The 21045-nt window shown below is 59.6% G+C and overlaps 1 protein-coding gene across 1 annotated transcript in view; it reads right to left on the bottom strand.

The window, feature by feature from the left end:
- The window catches only part of TMEM255B (transmembrane protein 255B), a 36210-nt gene extending 23859 nt beyond the window's left edge, over positions 1-12351 (bottom strand). The window contains exons 1-3 of the mRNA XM_072976592.1: positions 12156-12351; positions 5203-5345; positions 2558-2620 (exon numbers count right to left, since the gene is read on the bottom strand). Coding sequence (XP_072832693.1) covers positions 2558-2620; positions 5203-5345; positions 12156-12210 — 261 coding nt within the window. The 5' untranslated portion in view covers positions 12211-12351. The remainder of the gene's footprint in view (positions 1-2557; positions 2621-5202; positions 5346-12155) is intronic.
- Positions 12352-21045: the final 8694 nt, after the last annotated feature.

The following is a 21045-nucleotide window of genomic DNA, read 5'->3' as shown; positions in this document are numbered from 1 at the left end:
CGGAGGCAGAGGCCCTTTGCTCACATCTGTTGGCCATTTCTTCAACATTTTTCTATCTTTTCTTATGAATGATTTCAGGTTTACCAAAACAAACAGCAAAAATAGTATAAAAATTCCCGTCTGTCCTCCCCACTGAGCGGCCAAGGGTCAACCCTTCCAAACCCACCAGGACCCCTACACTCTCTCCAGTGGCCACGACCGCAGCCTGAGAACCAGTGCTCAGTCCCCAAAGGAGCCTAAAGTCACCGTGGAGTTTCTCACCCAAACCCTGTGAAAACCGAGCCACTGACTAGAGACCACGGCTCGCCTGCAGAGCTCCGCCTGTAACCTTAGAGAGCACGGTTCCATTGGAAGCTGTTTTCCCACGTCAGCTGGTTGCTTCTTCCCCTGGTCACAGACTCCACACGGCCTCTCCCGCCCACCCTGGTTAACCTGAAGTATTTACTGGTTCCACCAGGCATTCGGGCTGGTTTGACCCCTGGGACTTTGGTTTCAGTTTTGGCGTGAAGCTCCCAGTGGCTACTCCAGGGGACAGGATGGGCTACGAGGGCCAAGCCCGTGCCCTGGGTTCCCTTCCTCGCAGCCCCCACGAGCTGCTTCCAGGTGAAGCCAGGCCCCCAACATCAAATCAGAGCTGCGTCCAGTCCTTCGGTCTCTGCTCTGCTGGCCTCTCTGGCCCTCATCTCCCCTCTGACTATCCGTACACTGCATAAACGCCCTGTGGGCCTCCTGGGTCCCACCAACCAGAAGCTGGGGGCGCAGGTGTGACAAAGGTCAAAGCAGAGACTGGAGAACAGACAAGCAGTGAAGAGAACTGACGCTGGTTCTCTGAAACTATTAACAGAACCGACACATCTCGAGCTGGACAGAGCTGAGCTGCCCCTGGGTCTCAGCCTTAACCACCGAGCTCCACTCCCATCCCAGCCTGGGAGTAGACCCCCAGGCCCTGTCTGCCTCCACTGCCTCTCCCCATCCTCCCCCAGCGCCCCCCACGCTCCATGCACAGCTCTAAGTCCGTGAGACCAGTCTCCCCGCCCAGTGCCCAGCTCAGGGCCATGCATGCTTGGGAAACATTTGATGAAGAAAGAAATGGGTGGGTGATGATGATCCTCACTCGGGAAAAGTCAGGGGGAAACCGGTGCCTCAAAGTAATGTTGACAGTTACTCGTGGTCGTTGACAGTCACTGACGGTCACTGGCAATTATTGGCTGTTATTAACGGTTACTGATGGTTGTCGCTGGGTGGCTGAAACTGCTCTGAGATGGAATCAGTGACTTCACTTTCCCACCAGAGACGCCGTGCGCACCCAGGACCTCGGAACATGCGCCCTCGTCTGCCTGCACAGCCCTTCTGTGTCAGCCCCACCCACCCAGTCCTGGGGGCAGCAGAGACCAGCTGGGCTTCTGCACAGAAGGGGAGGGGCCCGTAAGGGGCCCGTGATGCCCTGACCCCAAGCAGAGGGGGCACGGGAAGGACAGCCGGGACCCTCCCCCACACAGGCTGATGCCCTGCCCCCCAGGGGACATGCTCATCGACTTCTAAGTGACTTCAGTTAGTCTGAGGATTTTAAACCCTGTTGCGGAAGATTCCAGCATGTGTTTGAGTGCTCCCACCTGGACGGCCGTGGGGGGAGGAAACTGCTTTAGACCCATAACAGCTCCATCCTTGGCCACGGGGACCACGCCCGATGGCAGAGCCACCAGTGAAACCACGGGCTCCTCAGTCTGTCTGGGTGGGGAGAGAGCAGTAAGCCACCCGCAACGGGGCAGCAGCAGAAGCCGACATGACTGGCGGCTCTCAGGTCAGAGATAACGGTGAAGCCATTTCTGGTGATTAGATTCCACCCTCTAGACTGAACAGTGGAACAGTTACAGAGACAATGACGACGCTGGGAGGTGGGCAGAGGCTGCTATGCCGCTCTGTCCACGTTGAGTAGGGTTCAATGTTTCCACTGTAAAGCACCGGAATAAAAGGAGATCAAGGGAAGAGGAAATGTTCTTACACATTCGGGTGCGTGCGAGTCACGAGCACGCTCTTTAGCTGACGTTTTCTCAGCTTTTTATTGTCTACTTTTGAAGCAGCATGAATATCCTGACTGACCTACGTGCTTAAATGCAGGACCTAACTGTGGCTGCTGGTCTCCGAGCACCTGCCACCAGCCAGCACCTGCTGGACACTGCCGCGTGCACACGGTGGTGCTCAACCGTCCCCATGCCACTGCCTGTGCTCCCCTCGCCCATGCACTCCCCCACCCACTCCCCCAACACTCCCCCCTCCCACCACACTCCCCCCACTCACTCCCCCCACCCACACCCCCTTCCCACACTCCACCCACTACCCCCACACTCCCCCCACCCACTCCCCCTCCCACCACACTCCCCCACCCACACCCCCCACCCTCACACCCCCTCTCACCCACACCCCTCACCCACACCCCCTTCCCACACTCCCCCTCCCACCACACTCCCCCCACCCACTCCCACCCACACCCCACACCCACACACCCCCTCCCACCCACTACCCCCTCACACGTGACAGAAACGATGTCCACGCTCACCATCTGCCTTCTGTTCTCCACCAGGTTGATGCCAATGATTCCCAAGAAAGCTCCGAAGCCCAGCTGACACCAAAGGAGGACAAGAGAGAGAGCGCTCGGGTCACGGGCCTGGAGCCTAACGCTGACCTTGGGCGGTGACAACGCACAGGGGACGGCCCACCCAAGCGCTCTGTCAGAGGGCCAGGCGGCCAGCCCCCTCGGAGCTCCAGCCGCTAAGCGGAGGTGGGTTGGGGGAGCGCCTCCGGCGCCACCAGGTTGGCATGGAAACGCTGAAACAGACCCGTCTGGTCTTGTCTTCACATACGTTAATGCCCCCATCTGTTTAACCTGATTTCAGGAAAAGAGGGCCCGTGCCCCTCACCCTGACCGGTCGGTCGTCCTCGTGGTAGCCCCGCCGCTGCGCGGGGGCAGGAGAAGCCCTCTGGAGGCCGGAGGAGTCGGAGAAGGATCGGCTCCTCGGGTGGGGTCACAGGAAACCAGAGCCGAGCGCGTTTCAGGGGCGCTGCCAGTCGCCGCAACACTACGCAGACGACACCGCTTGGAAGGGGGCGCTGACTCGGGTGCGCAGGCAGACAGGTGATCCCGGCGGCGAGCAGACGAGGGGGGCGGGAACTCCCGCTGGGGGCGGGCGCCGGGCGGGAATCGATCCGCCTGTTCTGGAGGAAGCCCCGCTCTCAGCCCCCAGGCGCAAGTGACGTGGCGATGCTGGGGGAACCCACACGGCTGCGTGGATGTCAAGGAGAAGGGTCCCTCCACCCAAGCACGGCCCGGGCGTGCGGGCCTGGTGGAGGAAGTTCCTACTTTCCCCTCAGCTTGAAGCTCAGAATAGCGGGTGAGGAGCATCTCCCAGGCCGCAGGGAGCTGGGCTGCGCTGCAGTCCCGCCTGCCGCAGGTGAGCCCTGCGCTTCCGACTTTGAGCGACCATCTGGGGCTGGCCCGCAGCCAGCCTGGGGACAGGTGACCAGCTGACCAGCACAACTGTGGCTGCCCTAGGCTGTGGGGCCAAGTTTAATGCACTAAAATCCAACCTGCTCATGTGGGATGTCTTTGCAGGCACATCTGCAGCCGGACCAGAGTGCACAGTTTCCACCAATAATAAAGGAAAGGTGGGCGTTTTCTTCAAAATACAACAGTCCCTCTCACAGCTCAGAATATCAAAATCCCACTCCAGCATGAAAGTGCCAAAATACATCCGTTACATTTCACTAAGTTTCATTTTGGGGGATTTGAAAAAAAATCCTCTTTCCAAAACGTCATGGCGTCTGTTCCCTCCCACCCGGGGTCCCCCTGAGACCCTCCCTTGGCTCTAGGTCTCCAGGTCAACGCAGTGTCTCCACAAAAGTGATTTTATCCACGTCCTCGTTGGGCGAATCCCATCTGTCGTGTCCACAGTTTGCTCTCAGAACCGTTCAGTGGAAGCCAGTTTCCTCCTGGCCACAGCCCCGGAATCAGGCTCCTCGCAGAGCAGGGCTCTGAACACACCCAGGCTGCTGTGCGTGTGACCTCACAGTGAAATCCCGAATCAGCGAAGCCTGGAGAACAGGCCAAAAAGCTGCTCCTTGAGGCTGACCCTGACGCTTTGCGAGTACTCGGGGGGACGCATCCTCACGGCCCTGAACCCCAGGCTCCCCGCCCACCCAGGACCTGGGCAAAGCAGCAGTCTCGTGGGATTTCGCTGAGAAAACTCAGCGCAGACCCTTTCCTTAGGCCTACTCGTCAGTTACGCAGAGGAGGAGAACGTGGGCTTATAAAGCACACACAAAACACAAAAGTAAAAATCACATAAAGATGAACAATTTTTACAAACTGTCTTCAAATATTTCATCCTTGCTAAAAATGTTACCAATGTTGTCACTAACCTTGATAACACTTTAGTGAGCGCAGTGAGATTAAACTTCTGTTTTTAAGTCTTGGTTCAGCACTTAATGACACAGTGACTCAGGTTCTGGTGCCCTTGGAGGGCGAGAGCTGCTAACGGCAACTTCACAGATGTTCCCTGAGTGCATTGCCGACACTTGGAGCAGGTTCTACTGCTAGCACAAGGACGTGGGTTCCTGGTTCAGAACTCCGCTGGGTGATGCTGACTTTGGGGGCTGCTGTTGCCCGGTCTGGTTAGGCTGTCGGTTTACTGGCATTCCTGCCCAGAAGTGGAAGTCAGGAGGGGTGACGCCAGCTCCTCCACCTGCTGTCCCCACGCGACTGTGTCACTAACGAGTCTTCGATGGAGGCTTCGGGGCAGGCACCTTGGAAAGCTCCATGTCTGTTTTCCGACGGTTGGTTTGGTTGGTTTGGTCTTATGGGGCTAAAATCCAGGTGTCACAGGGCTGGTTCCCTCGGGGGACTCCGGGGAGACTGGGCTGGGGCCTTTCCCACCCCTGGGCTCTGACCCCTCCCCTGTCCCTCCCGACTCCTTGGGACCCCGTGCTCCCACCGGGCCACCTGGCGGTGCAGGACACTCACCCCTCTGTGGCCAGCTGACCAGCAGCCTTGACCGTGCTCTGCTGTGCAGCCCACCACAGCCACACCCTAACCTCCTCCTCTGCGGGGCTGGGGTGGAGCGTGTCACTACCTCACAGAAATCTGTGTCCGCCGGGGCCCCCGGCCCCTCCGCCCCTCCCGGCAGACCCAGGCACTGCGGCACTCACGATGATCCCAGGGTAGTAGCCCCCCACGGTCACATTCTCCGTCCTGGTGGTGGCGGCGAGGCCGATGGTCAGGATGAAGGTGGACACCACCAGCAGAGACCCCACAAACCACAGGCATGTCTTCTTTCTTCTCTCAAATCCTTCTGGGGAGGGCAAACAAGGAGCTGATTAGTGCAGGGCCGGGCTCGGGGAGGGGTCCTAGCAAACATGGGCACCTTCGGGGTCAGCGAGGCTCTTTCCCCGAAGCCCTGCCGCCCACTCGCTGGAACCTGGCATTCGCTCGCCCTGCCCCTCCCCAGGGCCCCCCTCAGGTGCACTGAAGTGGCCTCTGAAAAGCCGTGGAGACCACCACTGCCCAGCTCCTTCTCACCCAACCCCGGTCCTCCGACCGGGATCTCTTACTGCCCCTCCGCCCGCCCTGAGGTTTCTGCCGGTTCCTCGCCATCAATCCCTGAACCGCACTTAGGGCCCCTCGTCCACCTGCACAGCCTCCCTCATCCGCGCCTCCATCTGGCCCTCCTGCGGTCAGAAGCAGGAGCCCGGCTGCCCTCCCCTGCAGCCCCCACTGCACCCAGAGGGGCTCCAGTCACTGTCACCACGTCCTGTGCTCACTTCCCCGATGCCTGTCCCCCAGACGACAAGCCCAGTGAGGCAGGTGCAGGCTCCCTGGTTCCCTGCTGCACCCCTCTCCCCTAAGACAGCGCCCACACATAGTGGGTTCTTGGTAAATACCAGAGCCGAGGGCGGCCGAGCCCTCCCTAGGTTCCAAGTCCCTGGCTTCACCGCACACTGCGGTAGTCACACCGGCCGCTTGTGGAGCTTCTGCTCTGTGCCCAGCTCCACCAGCACTTTAGCCTCATTAACAAGCACCCCTGGACCTCAGGGAGCCTGTGAACCAGACACCTGCCGCTTTCTAAGACTGGACGGAGGACCTTTGCGCCCTGTGCACAGAGAAGGTGCATGCTCCCCTCTCAGGCAGCCAGCACTGCTCCCTGGGTGCACCTGTGAGCCTGCTTCCACACCAAACTCTCCCCACCTGCACGTCCATCCTCTCTTTCCATTCAGCAGGCCCTGATTACTGAATGTGGAAACATGCCAGCTGGATTCCCAGCAGATAATCATCCGCCTTAATGAAGGACTTGGGTGGTCCTACAGGAAACCTCTTACAGGAGCCAGTCCCTTTGCCTTTATCCCATCCATCCTTCCTGCTGCCTGGAGTGTGAACATAAAGGTGGAGCCCCAGCCACCATTTTGGACCATGACGGAACTTGACAATGGAGGTCGCATGCAAAGAAAGGCAGAACAGAAAGACAGCCCTGGGTTGTCCGCCTCCAAACTTTGATTAGGTAGCAGAATTAGATCTCCAGACTATAAACCACTAATTTGGATGTCCTGGTCTGTGCATCCAAACCTCATTCTGTCACTGAACTCAAGATCGTGGGCAAGAAAGGAAACCTCCGGCGCCTCCTCCCTCAGCCCCCACCTCTAGGTTTTGTGTAGACCTAGCTTCTTCCCCTCTCAGGGAAGCCTCCTGTATAGTAACCACAATTGTGATAATTGTCACCACAATTCTATCCCAGATGCTCCTGTTCCTACGTGGTCATCAGCAACCACACAGCGAGGCAGCGACAGCCGGGGGGCAGGACTGGAGGCCACGCTGAGCCCGGCCAGGCTGCTGTGCTGTTTTCCGGGAAATTACCCACCTTGATCTCTGTGGCTCCAAAACAAAATGGGGGAGGAAAGAAAAACATGGTTCTTCTCCCCAATCCAAAGCTTTTTAAATCGATTGTGTGTGTGTTTGGTGAGGGCAGCTGCGTATTTGATTGCAACCACAGGTCAGACGCCCCCCTCCCCGCCGCATGCCGGCTGCCTCGTTCCACCCTCTAGACCTGTGCGTCTGCAGATTTGCAATGTCCGTCCACAGTCCCATCAGAAAAGCTTCACAGCAGGTCACAGTCATGACACCCCAGAATGGGACTGTCACGTACTCGGAAATAAATTACACAAAACTGAGTCAGCGTGCACACTCAGAATAACTTGGCCACTGGGCAATGCCGTTTGTACCCGCTGACCCAGCAAGGGTGAATTTCTCAGGAAGGCCACTTCATGCCGAGGCCAAGCAGGACCCGGACGAGGCCCAGGCCCCCCTTCCTGTGCCCCTCAGACTCAGCTGAGCACCCCCCCCAACAGCCTCCTTCCTCCAGACCCTCGGGAAGACCCTTCTCCAGAGATCTCACCCTAAACCACCTATTACCTCCACCTGGAGAGGACGAGCTCCCCTCGTTCACCAGGGTAACGAACCGCCAGCTCCCACCCAGCCCAGCAACCAGCCGGCTGAAGGCCCAGGTCCCGGGGATGCGGGATGGAGGGCCCTCTCCGCACCGGGGGGCCCTGCCCTCACACTGTCTGCAGGCCCCGCTCTGCAAGCCCTGGCCGGGCCTCTCCAGACTTGGACATGAGTGTCTGGGTTCAATTCCTGCCACCAGCTCCAGAATTCCTTCCCTTAGGCGTTCCCTCTCTGCCTCCCTAGACAGGCTGGTTTACTTCCCGAGTCCACAGGGAGGGTTTCTCTCACCTGCCCCCAGCTGCGCCCCGGAGAGCCCGGGCGGGCGGTGACGCGGATCTGAACAGAGGAGGGGCGCGCTCTGGCTCCTTCTACCCGATTCCCGCGGCACCCACCATGGGGGCTGTGTTGAGAATAACCTTCAGAGGAACAAGTCCGGACCGAACAAAACCTGCTCAGAAGGCTGACGCCCCCGAGGCCAGACGAGCTCTCCGCACAGTGCCCGGGGCGGCCAGGGCGCACACTCAGCAAGGGCTCCGGGAAGCGAGGCCTCTGGGCCGGTGGCTGCAAAAGGCCGCCCACTCCAACAGCACAGGGGTCTTGATGCAGCCCCGGACCAGCCCCGCCCGCCCCAGGGACGCCGGCCCGAGGGTTCCAGGGCCCAGCAAGGCAGGCTTGGCAGGGCGAGCGTGGAGGAGAGGAGTGGGCGGAGCAAGGAGCGCAGAGACCGCTGCCCAGGCCACGCCCGCTCCTCGGCCACGCCCACGGCCACGGGCTTGGCTTTTGCGACACCGCCCCAGCTTCCAAACCCAGCCCTGGTTCTAGAGCCAACTCCCACCTCCATCCAGCCTCACACTAGCCCCGCAGCCCGCCCGCCCCCAGAGGTGCTCTCCCCCGGTGGCCTGAGGCCAGGCCACTGTCAGACTCGTGCCAAGACAGGGCTCCTGGTACCTGCTGTGCTTTTGCAGGTGGTGAGGAAGTGCCCACTCAGGACCCGTGTCCGCGGTCAGGCGGCGCTGGCTGGACAGTCCTGGGTGCCCACCCCAGCCCCCACCAAGTCTCCTCTCCCTCCCCAGCCTCACCCCCCTCCTTCTTCCCCACGCCTGGCTTTTTCAGTTACTCAGGGACTCCCCTTTCCATGCCTCTCACTGTCTATGAGCTAAAAGCCAACCCAGATGGGGGCCGGAAAATATCCCCAAGATGAAAAACAGCACTTCTACAAGGAAAAGTAAGAGTGAAGTTTTATATTAAACATGTATGATCTTTATCTGCTCGTAAGAGCAACAGTTATTTCTTAGAACATTTATAAAGTATACTAAATACTGAGGAAAAAACTGAAATTCACAGTGATTCCATCTTCCAGCGCTGGAAGTGGGCAGATAATCTTGGGGTCTTTTTTCAATGCGTTTATTTTTTCCTTTAATTGGGACAAAAGTACCTTCGAGTCTGTTTTTAACAGCTTAACATGCTGCAAGAAGCTTTCCGGCTTCTTCAGTCCCCCTCCAAACGCAACTCACTCACAAGAGCGCCTTCACTAAGGGGCTTGTCGATTCACCTGCTTTGTTCCTAAATCTTGTATCGGTTCCCATCGGTCGGCAGCTTTTCCAGCTGCTCTTCCTCGGCGGTTTCTTTCCTAGGTTCCCTTTTCAATCCCAGTTGTTCAAACAGGGGTAAGAGCAGTATGACTCCGAAAACTAAACGTGATGCGGCTGCGTATCTCAGAAAACGTCAGACGAACGCCCTGCTCTTCACAGGACTTTGGTTTTTGCTGTTTTCCCTAATTTCACTCATTACACGTCTGTTACACGTAAAACAATTAACCATTAGTCTTGGCAGCTGCTTCAAACCACAGTTCTGACCGTCTGGGCCTCGTCTCGTGGCCCCCTGTGGCCCGTCTGGCAGACCCACCTGACCACATTCTGATTCCTGAGGCTCTGGACTCCGCCCTGATCTGTCCCTTTAGGGAAGCTGTGTGATAAGCGGGGATCTGATCGGCCCCACCAGGCCACCAGTCCCGGGGGGACCTTGTCAAGCCCGGCGTGACATTCTGACACACGCATCAAACACCCCTCCTTCAGGACCACATAGATCTTCGCGGGAACCACTCCCAGTCTAACTCTGCCATTTCCCCACTGCTTCCTGAGTCTGCCTTTGCCTCTGAAACTGCCACGTGATAAAAAGCGGAAGACGTGAGCTGTCTTGTCTGGATTTTGATCGTAGGTTTCAAGGGGACGTGAAGCCCGGGGCGCTGGGAAGGGTGGTCCTGAACAACCTCCTTCCAGTGACACGAACTGTAATACTTAGACTCCAGGTACAACAGAGATTTTAAAAAAAAGGTGAATCCCGACCTTCAACGCTCTTTACAAACATAGAATTCTGCATTTAAACAGACAAGAAGAGAGAAAATCAAGAAGGCAGGCTACCTTTCTGATTACCACACGACCCACGCATTTTCAGATCCGGTCCTCCACGCTGGGCGAAAAAGCCAGTGTTCCCTGAATGGCTCCCTCGAGCCCCTCTCCCACCGGCGGGACTCCTCCTGTGCGCAGTGCTAGAGCCAAGGCCTTCATGGGGAGGTGTCCTGACTGTCCGTGAACTTATGTACTATGAGGCTTCTAGCCATGGTGGCAACTTACAGGAACTGTGCCCAACTGCTGTGTGGCTGCCCAGGCTCGCCCTCTCTGAGCCCCGAGGGCCAGGGTCGTGCAGGGCCACCAGGGCCCCTGGTGTCAAGCGAAGGGTGAACGTGTTTCCTGATCTGCACAGCAGAGGTCATGACAGCCACCTGCCTCCTCACCTCCTACCTGCTGTAAGGACCCAGTGAGAGAACGGCCAGGAAGGCGCGAGGTGTGTCTCTATGCACGTAATGAACACGTGACCACGGGGGTGCCAACACAAGGACGGCAAAGTGCTTACTCTTCACCGGTGCCTCTCCACCTGGGAGCTGAGGGGAGGTGCCCCGAGGTGGGAGCTGAAGGCCGAGGTGCTCACCCGTCCTGCTCGCTGTTCTGACTCCAGTTCGTCTAGAATGTCTCGGGACTGCACCTGGTCGCTCCCCGGAGCCCCTCCTGCCCCTGCCCTGCCGCCCACCATCAGCCCCCTCGGGCACCTGGCTGCGTCTGGAAGACAGGCAGGGTCGGGGGAGACCCCGTGCTGCCCCCCTTTCTGCACTTTCTCCACTTAGTGGAGCCAGGAAGGAGTCGCAAAGATGGGGGCACAGCTCGGGAGGGTCCTTGTCACGGCCTCCCTGCCAGCAGGGCCCAGCCTCCGAGAAGGAAGAAGGAGCTCATTCACTCATGACAGCGGCCGTGGGGGCAAAGCGACAATCCAGGGAGAACGGGCAGTGCTGTGCCCTCAGCCATCAGCTCCCCTTGTGGTCTGCTTTTCCAAGTAGCGCACGCCGAGATGTAAGAGAAAATACCCACCATCCCAGCCCAGACGCATGAGGTTTAGGGCTTTTAAATTAAACACCAACCCCAGCATTTTTTTTTTGCAGGGGGGAGGTAATTAGATTTATTTATTTATTTGATTTTTCAGTGGAGGTGGTGGGGATTGAACCCAGGACCTCAGGTATGCTAGGCATGTGCTCTACCACTTGAGCTATTCCCTCCCCCAACCCCAGCATTTTTTAAATTCAAAGTTCCTCTTCAGAAGAAAAACCTAAGTCAGAAGTGCTATTTTTAAATCATCAGACCATTCTAATACAATAGTGATGCCAACAGTGACAGCTAGTTAATAATAACTGGTAGTAACAAACAGTTGTAACACGTGTTTCCCTGAGGAAGGAAGTCAGTTTGTCATGGAGCATTTTGCTCTAGAGAGTAGGGGCGTAGAGTTGTTTCCTTTAGGAAGAAGCTAGATTCCTTGATTATTATCAGAAAATCAAGCAACACTACTCATCTAGTTTTTTGGAAAAGACTTTGCAGACACTCCCAACAGGGTGTGAGGTCAAGCACGCTTGTTCAGCCGGCTCACCTCTGCAGCAGCAGCAGGGCGCCGAGACATCACCACCCTCATTCCAGCCGGCAGAGCACCACTGACTGTGCAACTATGTTTTCTCTTCTTTTCAAAACCGTCTCTGCCTCTCCCCTTCAGGAAAACGCACCCGGCACTGCTCCAGTCCCAACCACTTCGCGGTACAGAAACAAAAGCACTGGGAACCTGTGATCAGGCGGCCGGCTTCCTGTTTCCCGCCGGCTTGGCTTCTGGCCTCATCGGGCTTGGTTTGGAAATCAGCAAATGAGAGATTCCGCGCACTGATGAGGGGAGAAGCCCGGGAGGACGCGCTGGAGCCCAGCAAGCCCGGGAAAGCTGTAAGTGCCTTGGTCACTTTCAAGCAGGAAGATGCTACCAGGGTCCGTAAAACAAACTTTTCCTAGAAATTTGTGGGGGGGAAGGAGAGGGTTGTCCGGTTATGTCTATCGTGGTGTATTTTTCATAATAATAGACAGTGGGGAAAGGGACAGGGCGAGACAGGCACAAGGGCAGAGACGCCCAGGAAGAAGCGGAGGGAGCGCAGAGGCTGTGAATGGAGGGCCTGCGCCAACGCCAAGGGTCCCCAGCGGAGCTGGGGGCGGAGAGGGCGCGGAGCCTGCGCTCCCGGGCGGCGAGCCCCGCGGAAGCGGCCCCACAACCGCGCGCCCGAGCCTGTGCTCGCCTGTGCGCTCACCTGTCGCGTCCAGCAGAGCCAGGGGCCCGGGCACCGGCGGCGGGAGCGGCTGCATCCCTGGGGGGCTGCTCCCGCGGGGAGGGGACTGCTCCTGCGGGCGGTGGCGCCGGGCAGCCTCTCCTCCTGCGCAGCGACGACGGTGGAGCGCGCGGTGGCCGCGAGGATCCGCCGCCCGGAGCGCCGCCCCTTCTGTCCGCGTCAGTCTGCCCGCTTCCCACCTGCGCTCCCGCCCTGGCTCCGCCCCCTTCCCCTCCCCCGGCCTTCCCGCCCCCTCCCGATTTTCCCGGAGATCGAACACCAGGGGAGGGAAGACCCGTGCGGGGTACGCGGGAGCCCCGCGGGACTTGTGTCTGCGCCCCCCCGCGTCCCCGCACGCAGCCCCCGGGGGTCTGTCCCGCAACTGCCCACACAGCTCCGTGGGCAGAAATGCGCGTTTCACCTTTGTTCTCAGAGGGTGGCGCGCAGTATTCAAACTGAGCTCTTGGTGAATGGGTGAATGCTGCTTGCACCCCGCGATGTCTCAGGACGCTTCCCGGGGCGCACTGCATGGTGGCTAACGCGCAGAAGCGCTTCACGCATCGATAGGAACAACTCCTAGAACAAGTATTTCACAGTATTAAGGATAGTACCATTTACGTGCAGTTTTAAGCATGGAAACAGTACTGTTCACTCACAGACGCCGTTTGACTTGTGTCCAGCGTCCACTGCATATACTGGACCCTGTTCCACACACGTGCGAAGGACGGACAGACAAAGCAGCCAGGTGTCCTGGTGGAGCGAGCGCTCCTGCGTGCATAGCACACACAGCAGCGGAGGGCAAGGCAGAGTGCATTCAAAGCAGCGCTGCCAGGACTTAGGGAAAGGCAGGGAGAGGGCTGAGCGGAGGAGGGAGAGCTTCCGTCACTGAGAGGTGGCGTCTGCCACCCCTGGGGCGTGAGGCAGTACCAATGGGCAAGCCAGGCGAGCAGGAGGCCAGCCTGACGGCTCATGGGGATCAGGGGCCTTACAGACGACTGACTCGAAGTGACGTCAGGGCCACAGGGGAGCCTGCTTTAGAGGGGTCCGCAAGAGTGGGCTGTGGAACCACAGGATGGAGGCCCCTCCCATCCCGGCCCTAAGCACAGACACTGCTCCAAACAGCTGCTGGGATGGGCATGGGGGTGGGCACCGCCTTGGGGCCCTAGAGGCGCCCAGCTCTGGTGGGAAAGCAGACACGGAGACAGGCCAGTTCCAAGGTGACCCCGTGTGCATCATACTCACCTTGTGAACAGGCAGGAGGGGCTTCACTGTGACCTGGGCCATCATGAAGGCTCCAGAAAGAAGCAGGTGTTGGATGACCAGGAGGCAGCTGGCTTGACACTTGGGTGGCAGTCAGGCGGTTAGTTATCACGAGACAGAGCTCCAGGAACCAGGAGACTGGCCAGGTGTTGATTTGATAGGGAGGGGATACAGGGGCTGCCCGAGGACCCCTCCTGCGAGTCTTGCCCAAGAACATCCAGGAAAGACGTTCTGGCTTGGAGGAGGTCAGAAGATGAAAGTCATAGGATGGTAGGTGTTTACAGTCAGACGGGGCCTTGAAGGCTATCAGCACCACAGCTGTGCGTCAAGTCACCCTGGAACGTAGCGGCTTAAATAAGAGCATTTATTTTGCTGGTGAATTTGGAATTTGGGCAAGGCCTGGAGTGGACACCCTGCCCTGCTCCACTCAGCCTTCAGCTGGGGTGGCTCACACACATGTGTGTGGTACAAGGTCCGGGGCTCGGGACCTGGGAGCAGCACCGTCTGCGGTGACAGGGGCTTACTAAGCTCAGGACCCTGAGGTGGAGGTGAGCCTGGATTACTCAGGTGGCCCTAAACATCGCCACAAGGGTCCTTAGAAGGGGGGAGAGGGGTCAGAACAGGATGGAGCAGCTGCCCCAGGCGGGAGGGGACCTGGGGCCACGAGCCTAGGGGGGGCAGGTGGCTTCCAGACCTGGAAGAGGCAGGGAGGCAGGTTCGCCCTTAGACACCCTTCCCACGCCTTGACTGTAGCCTGGTGAACCCCATTTTGGACACCTGGCTCCAGAGTCATACGGGAATAAGTGGTGGTGTTTAAGTCATGATACACCGTGGGGTTCGAGGGCTCTGACAAGGAGGACTTCCAGCGGGAGAAGAAAGGTGAGGGAACCAGAAGACATCACCCTGAATGTGCCTCTATCACATAAAAATTATTTTGAGCTGAAGGCAATTAAGAAGAAAAAGCTCCCTCTTTCTGCCTAAAAACGGAAAATCCTCCTTTGACTAGAGACAGACCTTCCCCGCCCCAGGGAGGCGCCAGCAGCCTCTGCAGACCTCACCCTTTACTTTCGTCCCGTGTACGCCCCTTCCCGCCGGTAGCCGCCCTTCGGGGCTGAGATGGCTTTCCTGGGTCCCGCCCCGGCTCTGGGAGGCCTCTGTCCTCCGCTGAGACGCTGCCCATGCTGTGTGATATGTGATGTGTGCTGCACATTAATGAACCGTGTCTCGTTCCTCTGTCTACTGTACGAGGGCCTCAGCCCAGAGCTCAGGGAGAAGAGGGGACATCTCCTCCTCCCTCCAAGGCGAGGTGTCCCCTCCGCGCAGCCCTCACTTTGGGCACGGAGGAACAGGACGGGTGAGAAACATGGTCGGTGGGGCAGCACCAGCCCAGCCCCTGAAAACTCGCCATCTCCCCCAACACCATCCCCAGGAGGGTGAGAAGTAAATCCAGAAGCGGCTGGTGGTCGTGGAGATGCCTGTTTGCCCATCTGCCCAAAATGGAGAGTAATTCCTAACATTTTCTGACAGGAGGTGAGTCTGATTTGGTTGGTCGCTTTGAAAACAAGGCCTGGCCCTGCCAGCCGGGGCACCTGTGTGTGTCGGGGAGAAGGCACACGGTGTCCGAGTGTTCTGTCCACGCTGCCCTGCAGCTGGGGCCCAGGCAGGCTCGGCGGGGGAAGCTCAGGAGGGTCACAGGGCAGGGAGCCACGTGAGTCATGATCAGCTCATGACCACCCCCCTCCCCTGCTCCCCCGCCCAGAGGAGGACTGAGGACCAGGAGGCTAGTCCACGGGACCAGAGCAGACTTAGGTCTCCTCCAAGGCCTGCGTGTCGAGCTGTGGGGACAGAGATCGTCAGAGTCCCCCAGGAACCCCCACCCCTCCAGGAGCCCAAGCAGTGCAGCCACAGCGTGGGGGTCACTGCTGTCCAGCTGAGGATGCCGACAGACAACTTGTACATCCGCGCGGGCCTGAGGACGCCTGCAGCAGCTGAACTCTGCAGGGAGCGATCGTCTGGATCAGGGTATTTTTAAACATAATTTAATCTAGCTCTTGCAAAGGCAGTTATGAAAAGATGAGGAAATCTGTCTTCTACCGGTCTGAGGACAATCAGAGGGTCTGGACCAATTATTACCGACATTAAGAAGCTAATTTATTAAAACAGTGATGATAAATGCCTGTTGTCTTCCCTGATACCAACCTCCTTCCTGCTTCTTGTAAAGCGTTTGAAGATCCTAAGACCTGTCACGCTGGCAGCGGGTAGGGGGCTCATCGGGCCATCGGTCCTCATCGCCTGCCCCTGGTGTCCCCACCACGCTCAGGTGGCCTTCTGTGGCCCGCACACATCTGCCTCCTCCCCGCCTGCTGAGGGGGCCGGGGCCTGGTGACTGCAGGGCCAGGGCCTGGAGCTGCAGCAGCAGAGTCTGGCCTGGGCACCGGCTCACCACCCTCTTCCTTCAGTCACCACCTCTCAGCACCAGGCTTTGGCTCTGGAGAAACCACCAGTGGGCAGAATCACAGGGACTCCTGCCCATCCACCCCTCCCTGCCCTGGCCTCCCTCCTCCAAGGAGGAATGTCATAGGCTCCAGCTTGCACAGGGGAGAGGATGAAGAGTGTAGAATTTAGCTTCTTAAATTATGATCAGGGTGATTTAAAAATACATGACCCAGCAACCCAAGAAGGGAGTGTGGGCCCTGGGTGCTGTGCCAGCATGCGGGCCCCTGCTGCCGCAGTGGGCCAGAGCGCGCCAGGGAACTGGCCCCGGGGCCGGACGAAGGCGGGTGTGAGGAAGTGCCACCGGGCCACCCCGGCACTCACTCAGTCCTGTGAGGAAACCAAGCTCATCCTGGCACCCTGCCTTTTGTTCCCTGCTTGGAGCCGCATGGAGCTCGTGGGGGCGCCCAGAAAAGCCTTGTTGACAGAGATGGAATGAGCATGGTCCCCACACCCTGATCAGCACCTGCTCCTGCCAGGTCGGTGTCTCTGCCGACCTGGGGGAGATCGTGGAGGAGGACCCGTCCCCTCCTCCTGTTTGTTTGAGCAGAGAGTGGGCACCAGGCCCCTGAAACCAGGACCAGCTCTAAAAAGAGAGGGGTTAAAAGACTTCGGGAGTCAGCAGGAAGCCCGTTCGTCAGCACAGGCCCGGTCGGTTCCAGGTCCACAGCCACTGGCCGCTGTGCAGGCAAGGAGCACGAGTGACAGCCTGGTGTGGGCCTCGGGGGGCCAGGGCAGTGCAGACACAAAAACACCAGTCGCCTGTAAGCAGATAGCCCTGAGGTGCGCTGGGGATGAATAATGCAGACCAGGCTGGGAGATGCAGGGCCCCGCCTGCCTGTGCCCGGCGGGGCGGCGGGGCCAGACGGGAGATGTTCTCTGAGGCACCAGTGTTTCCAACCACAAATGCTGTGGGGGCTTCCCTGGAAGATCGTGCAGCCACCGTCTCCCGCCCCTCGGATGAGCCCTCGCAGGGAGACTCTCCTCCCAAGGCTCAGTCTCCGTGCCCGCAGGAAGCGGGGGCCCAGCCCTGACCCCCATAAGGGCACCTCCCGGCCCTGGGGGTGCAGCCCCGCCGCCTCCTGTGACGTGCAGGCCTGGCCTCCGCGCCCACGGCCCACACCCAGTACTGACGCCCCGCGGCCCCCAGCCCACGGGGCTGGGCAAGGAGCCGGGGCAGGTGCCCCGGCCTGGACCACCTGTGCCGTCACACCCCGAGGCCCCGGCCTGGGTGAACTCCATCTCCTCGGCCCTCCATCCCGCCCGTAAGAAGGACAAACCGGAAAACACTGTTCCGCTGCCACTGGGGGACTGAGGTCTGGTTTGTACAGAGCCGCATCAAGGCTTATTCGTGTTAAATCGTCTGGGTGGTACCCAAGAGCCTGTCTCGTACGATTTCTAAACTTATTTTCAAACAGAGGCTTCCTTTCCAACTGGTCTTCTGTGAGCTTACAAAATGTCGGTAACCTCTTCGTTTTATTTCCAGTCGGGGTCGTCACACCATGGGCTGTGACGAGGACCCAACCCCCCACTGGACTGTGCTGAGGGGTTCCCGGGGCACCTGGGATCCCACGCCTCACTGCCCACCCGTCTGTGGGAATGACCCTCCTTGCACATCTGAACGCTCGCTGCAGGGCCTGGGCCCATCCAGCTCTGTGAAGACCAAACACAGGGACACCCAGCTGGCTGTGAGGATCTAACAGTGAGCCCAGCAGAAAGGTCACCGAGACATGTTGGGCGTGTGACCGAGTCCAAGGGATCAGCAGGAGCGGTCCCTCGGTCACCCTGGCTGGGCCCCTGAGAGCACACGGCTGGCCCACACTGTCCCCAAGAGCCACCAAGGGGGGATGACAAAGACTTTGGTCCAGGACTGGACTGTGTTCTGCCAGGCATTGCCAGACAGCCTGGAACAACCCCTCCATCCCGACCCCGGGGCTCACAGCCCTATCCCTTTGCTGAGATTGTCTGTTTCTACTTCCTTCAGGTGCTGGGTGATCACTCGCTGGGGCCATCGGTGACCCCACTGGCCGTGGCTGCATGCTGACTTTGTTGACAGGCTTGCTCAGTCCAGCTGGGGGTGGGGGCTCCTGGCTGATGGGTGACCTTCGCAGTGTCCTGGACATCTGGGGGTCATGTTACAGACCCTGGGCTCCCTGGCGCCCGGGGCGGTGGGGGCAGCACCGGTTACTGCAGGTGGCCTCTGCCGTGCTGGTTGGGGGTCGGGGGCCATTCCTGTTGCTGGGGGTGGTCATTCCCGCCAGGCGGGCAGAGCGGGAGGAAGCCCGGGTTCCCACGGGGCCCCTTGGCACAGCCCAGGGGGGGTCGTGGCCTCATCAAAGCGCAGTCCCCGCTTCGCCTTGCTTTCCACCTGCCAGCCCTCCTCCACCGCCCCTCGGCACAGAGAGCAGCCTCTCCTGGGGCCCTGTGTGCTTTCTCTGGCACTGCACCGGTGGTCCTGGGCCCCTGCCCTCTCCACCATCAGAGCCTCAGCTAGCTCCCAGCAGTGGTTTCAGCTGCAGGCCGGGGTTGGGCGGTGGGGGTAGGGTAGTTCGCCAGCACCATCATGCCCACAACCAAAATCCACTCAGATTGTTTTCAAATCTGAAGGTGATTGGAGCTCGAGTCTCCGAGACGCCAGTCTGCCCTGCGCTGTCTCACCAAGATGCTTCTCTGGGGCAGGGGGTGGGGGTGACTACACCCACGAGGGGGCGTCCTTACCTCGGGGAATTGCGAGACTGAAGACCAAAGCCCTGTGCACAGGGGCCCCACCATCCACTGTGCCTCAGGTGTCTGTCACCGCAGGCCCCACCCTGCCAGGTGTCCCATCTAATCGAAGGCCCTGTTACCCACCCAAGGGCTGGAGTAGGGCCTTGCTTGTGGACAGCGGGGCCTGGGGACGAGGTGGGTTTCACCTGCCCCATCACTCAGGCCCGGCGCCGGGCGGGTCTCTGAGTCCGGGGCACAGCGGGCGGTGCAGGCAGCAGGACCGGCCGAGGACACAGCATCTGACGGGACCCTTGGTGCCCAAGGATTCCGTTACTGCAGACCAACTACGACTTTCCTGGGTTTTGTCAGTTATCGGGTTGGCCAGAATCAGCCCAGAAGCCCCAGGGAGCGCCCAGGAGGCCCTCCTGTGGGCAGCTCTGTCTCTGTCTGCCGAGGGCCAAGGGCACACCCACCCAACGAGGTGGCTTAAATCACTCTGCTCAGGGCCATGGGGACCTAGTGCAGACTAAGTGGGCTTAGGAAAATCAGAGGTGGTCTTTCTTGCACCAGAATGCAGTGAAGTGGGATTTCTAGCCATTGGGTGATCAACTTGTCCCACCCTGGGACACAAAGCCAGTCCTGCCAACAGCCCAGCCTCCCTCACCCTGTAGGTCCCCCGTCTTGGGCCTCCCAGGAGACATACAGGGGCAGTTTCAGGTCACAGACGAAAAACACTGGACACTCCGCAAGGCCCTTCCAGAAAGTTCCTTGACTGTCGCACAGGAGAGATGGTCATCCTGCGGGGCTTTAATGTCCTCCGTGCACCGGGACCCGGAGACACACTGGAACATCCCCACCAACGAGCTGGCCTCTTACACCTGACGGCTGTCCGACCCCACACCTGCCCGGGGGCCTGCCTCTGGCAGTGGCTGCACCAGCAGGGCCATGGCCGCCAGGTCGTGCTGTCAGGACCACTCCTCTCCCGCGGCTGCAGGGAGAGCAGACGGTGGGAGCGCCCTATGCTCCGTGTGACAGTCTGAGGACAGGGGGCCACTCCCCACACTCCGTGTGACAGTCTGAGGACGGAGGTGCCCCACGCTCTGTTGAATCCCATGGGGCAGCTGTCTGTGCCGTGGCTAGAAGGTTGGCAGGACCCCCAGGCACGTGGGGGTCTATGGAGGACTGCACTTTTCCATCCCCGGCGGGACCCAACATCAGCCGCACCAGCCAGGTGACGGCAGAAGCCCCACTGATGTCCTCGGGGCCCCAGGTGCCCTGCTGGACCAGCATGCAGTTCAGCTGTCCCTCCTCCTGCCACTTGTGCCTGAGTGGCAGGGAACTCAGAAGTTCTCCCCTAAGAAAAGGTCAGAGACCCCTCTTCTGGAAGTGGGTCCCCAGGCCCCAAATCCCAGCTCCTCCCCTGTCTGCTCTCAGGCTGAGCCCTCCGTGGGGTGTCGGGTTTCTCGGCCGGGTTAGGGGCTCCAGAAGCAGCTGCTCCAAAAATATGTTCTCCAGGTTGAACTGGGTGAACACTCGGGGGCACTGGGAGGCTCAGGTGCAGCTGGAAACACCAACCCCCGCAAAGGTGGTGCCTGGGGCTGGTCAGACCAGAGAGAGGCTTAGGGCTGCCGCTGCTGGGGAGATGGGGGAGGCGGACACTAATGGCCTCAGTCAGCAAACCCCAGGTCACAGGACTGGCCAGAGCAGACCTGGGAGATAAGATCGGGATGGACAGACAGAAACGGTTGGGCCTTGCGGCCCAAGAGGCAGAGCTAGGGGGTGGCAGGTGCTTAAAAAAGCTGTGACCCGCCCCGTCCCGTCTGCCTGGGGCAAGGGGTGGGGGCAGCTTTGCCATTGTCTGGAGACATTCTTGGGATAAAGAAAAGCCAAGAGGGGTGGCCACCAGAGTCAGTCTCACCCTCAGGCCCCAACACCCTCCCCTCATCCTGGACATCTGGTCCCCGGACAGCGACATTCAGGTGGTGACCAGCCTGGGCCCTGGCGGTGACCAGGTGGCTGGAGGGTGGGGACAAGATCCGGGTGCCGAGGAAACAAGCCAGGCCCGAGGTCTGGGCCTCTCCAGCCACAGGCCGCGGATTGCCAACCTCTGACCCAACCGAGAGAAGGCAGGGCTCTGGGAAGGTGCAGTTACGGTGGCAGGACACCAAACCTCCGCCAGCGCGCACGTCCACTGCGGGGGCCCTGGAGAGCCCTGCGAGGTCGGCGGGTTCCATCCAGGTACAGCTTACAGGCTGGGGCTCCTGACCCAGCCTGGTAGATCTGGCCAGACCAGCCTCCACCCTCCTGCCCGGGTGCCCGGGAGAAAGCAGCTCAGCCACGGCCATGCAGGTGGCCTGGCGGGGGCTGGTCGTTCACTGCTGGCAGCTCCGCTGACTCCCGGAGGCCCGGTCAT

Source organism: Vicugna pacos, chromosome 14 (assembly GCF_048564905.1).
Source record: "Vicugna pacos chromosome 14, VicPac4, whole genome shotgun sequence".
Taxonomy (NCBI): Eukaryota; Metazoa; Chordata; class Mammalia; order Artiodactyla; family Camelidae; genus Vicugna; species Vicugna pacos.
Note: the sequence above shows the minus strand (reverse complement) of the source record. Positions and strands in the feature narration are given on the sequence as shown.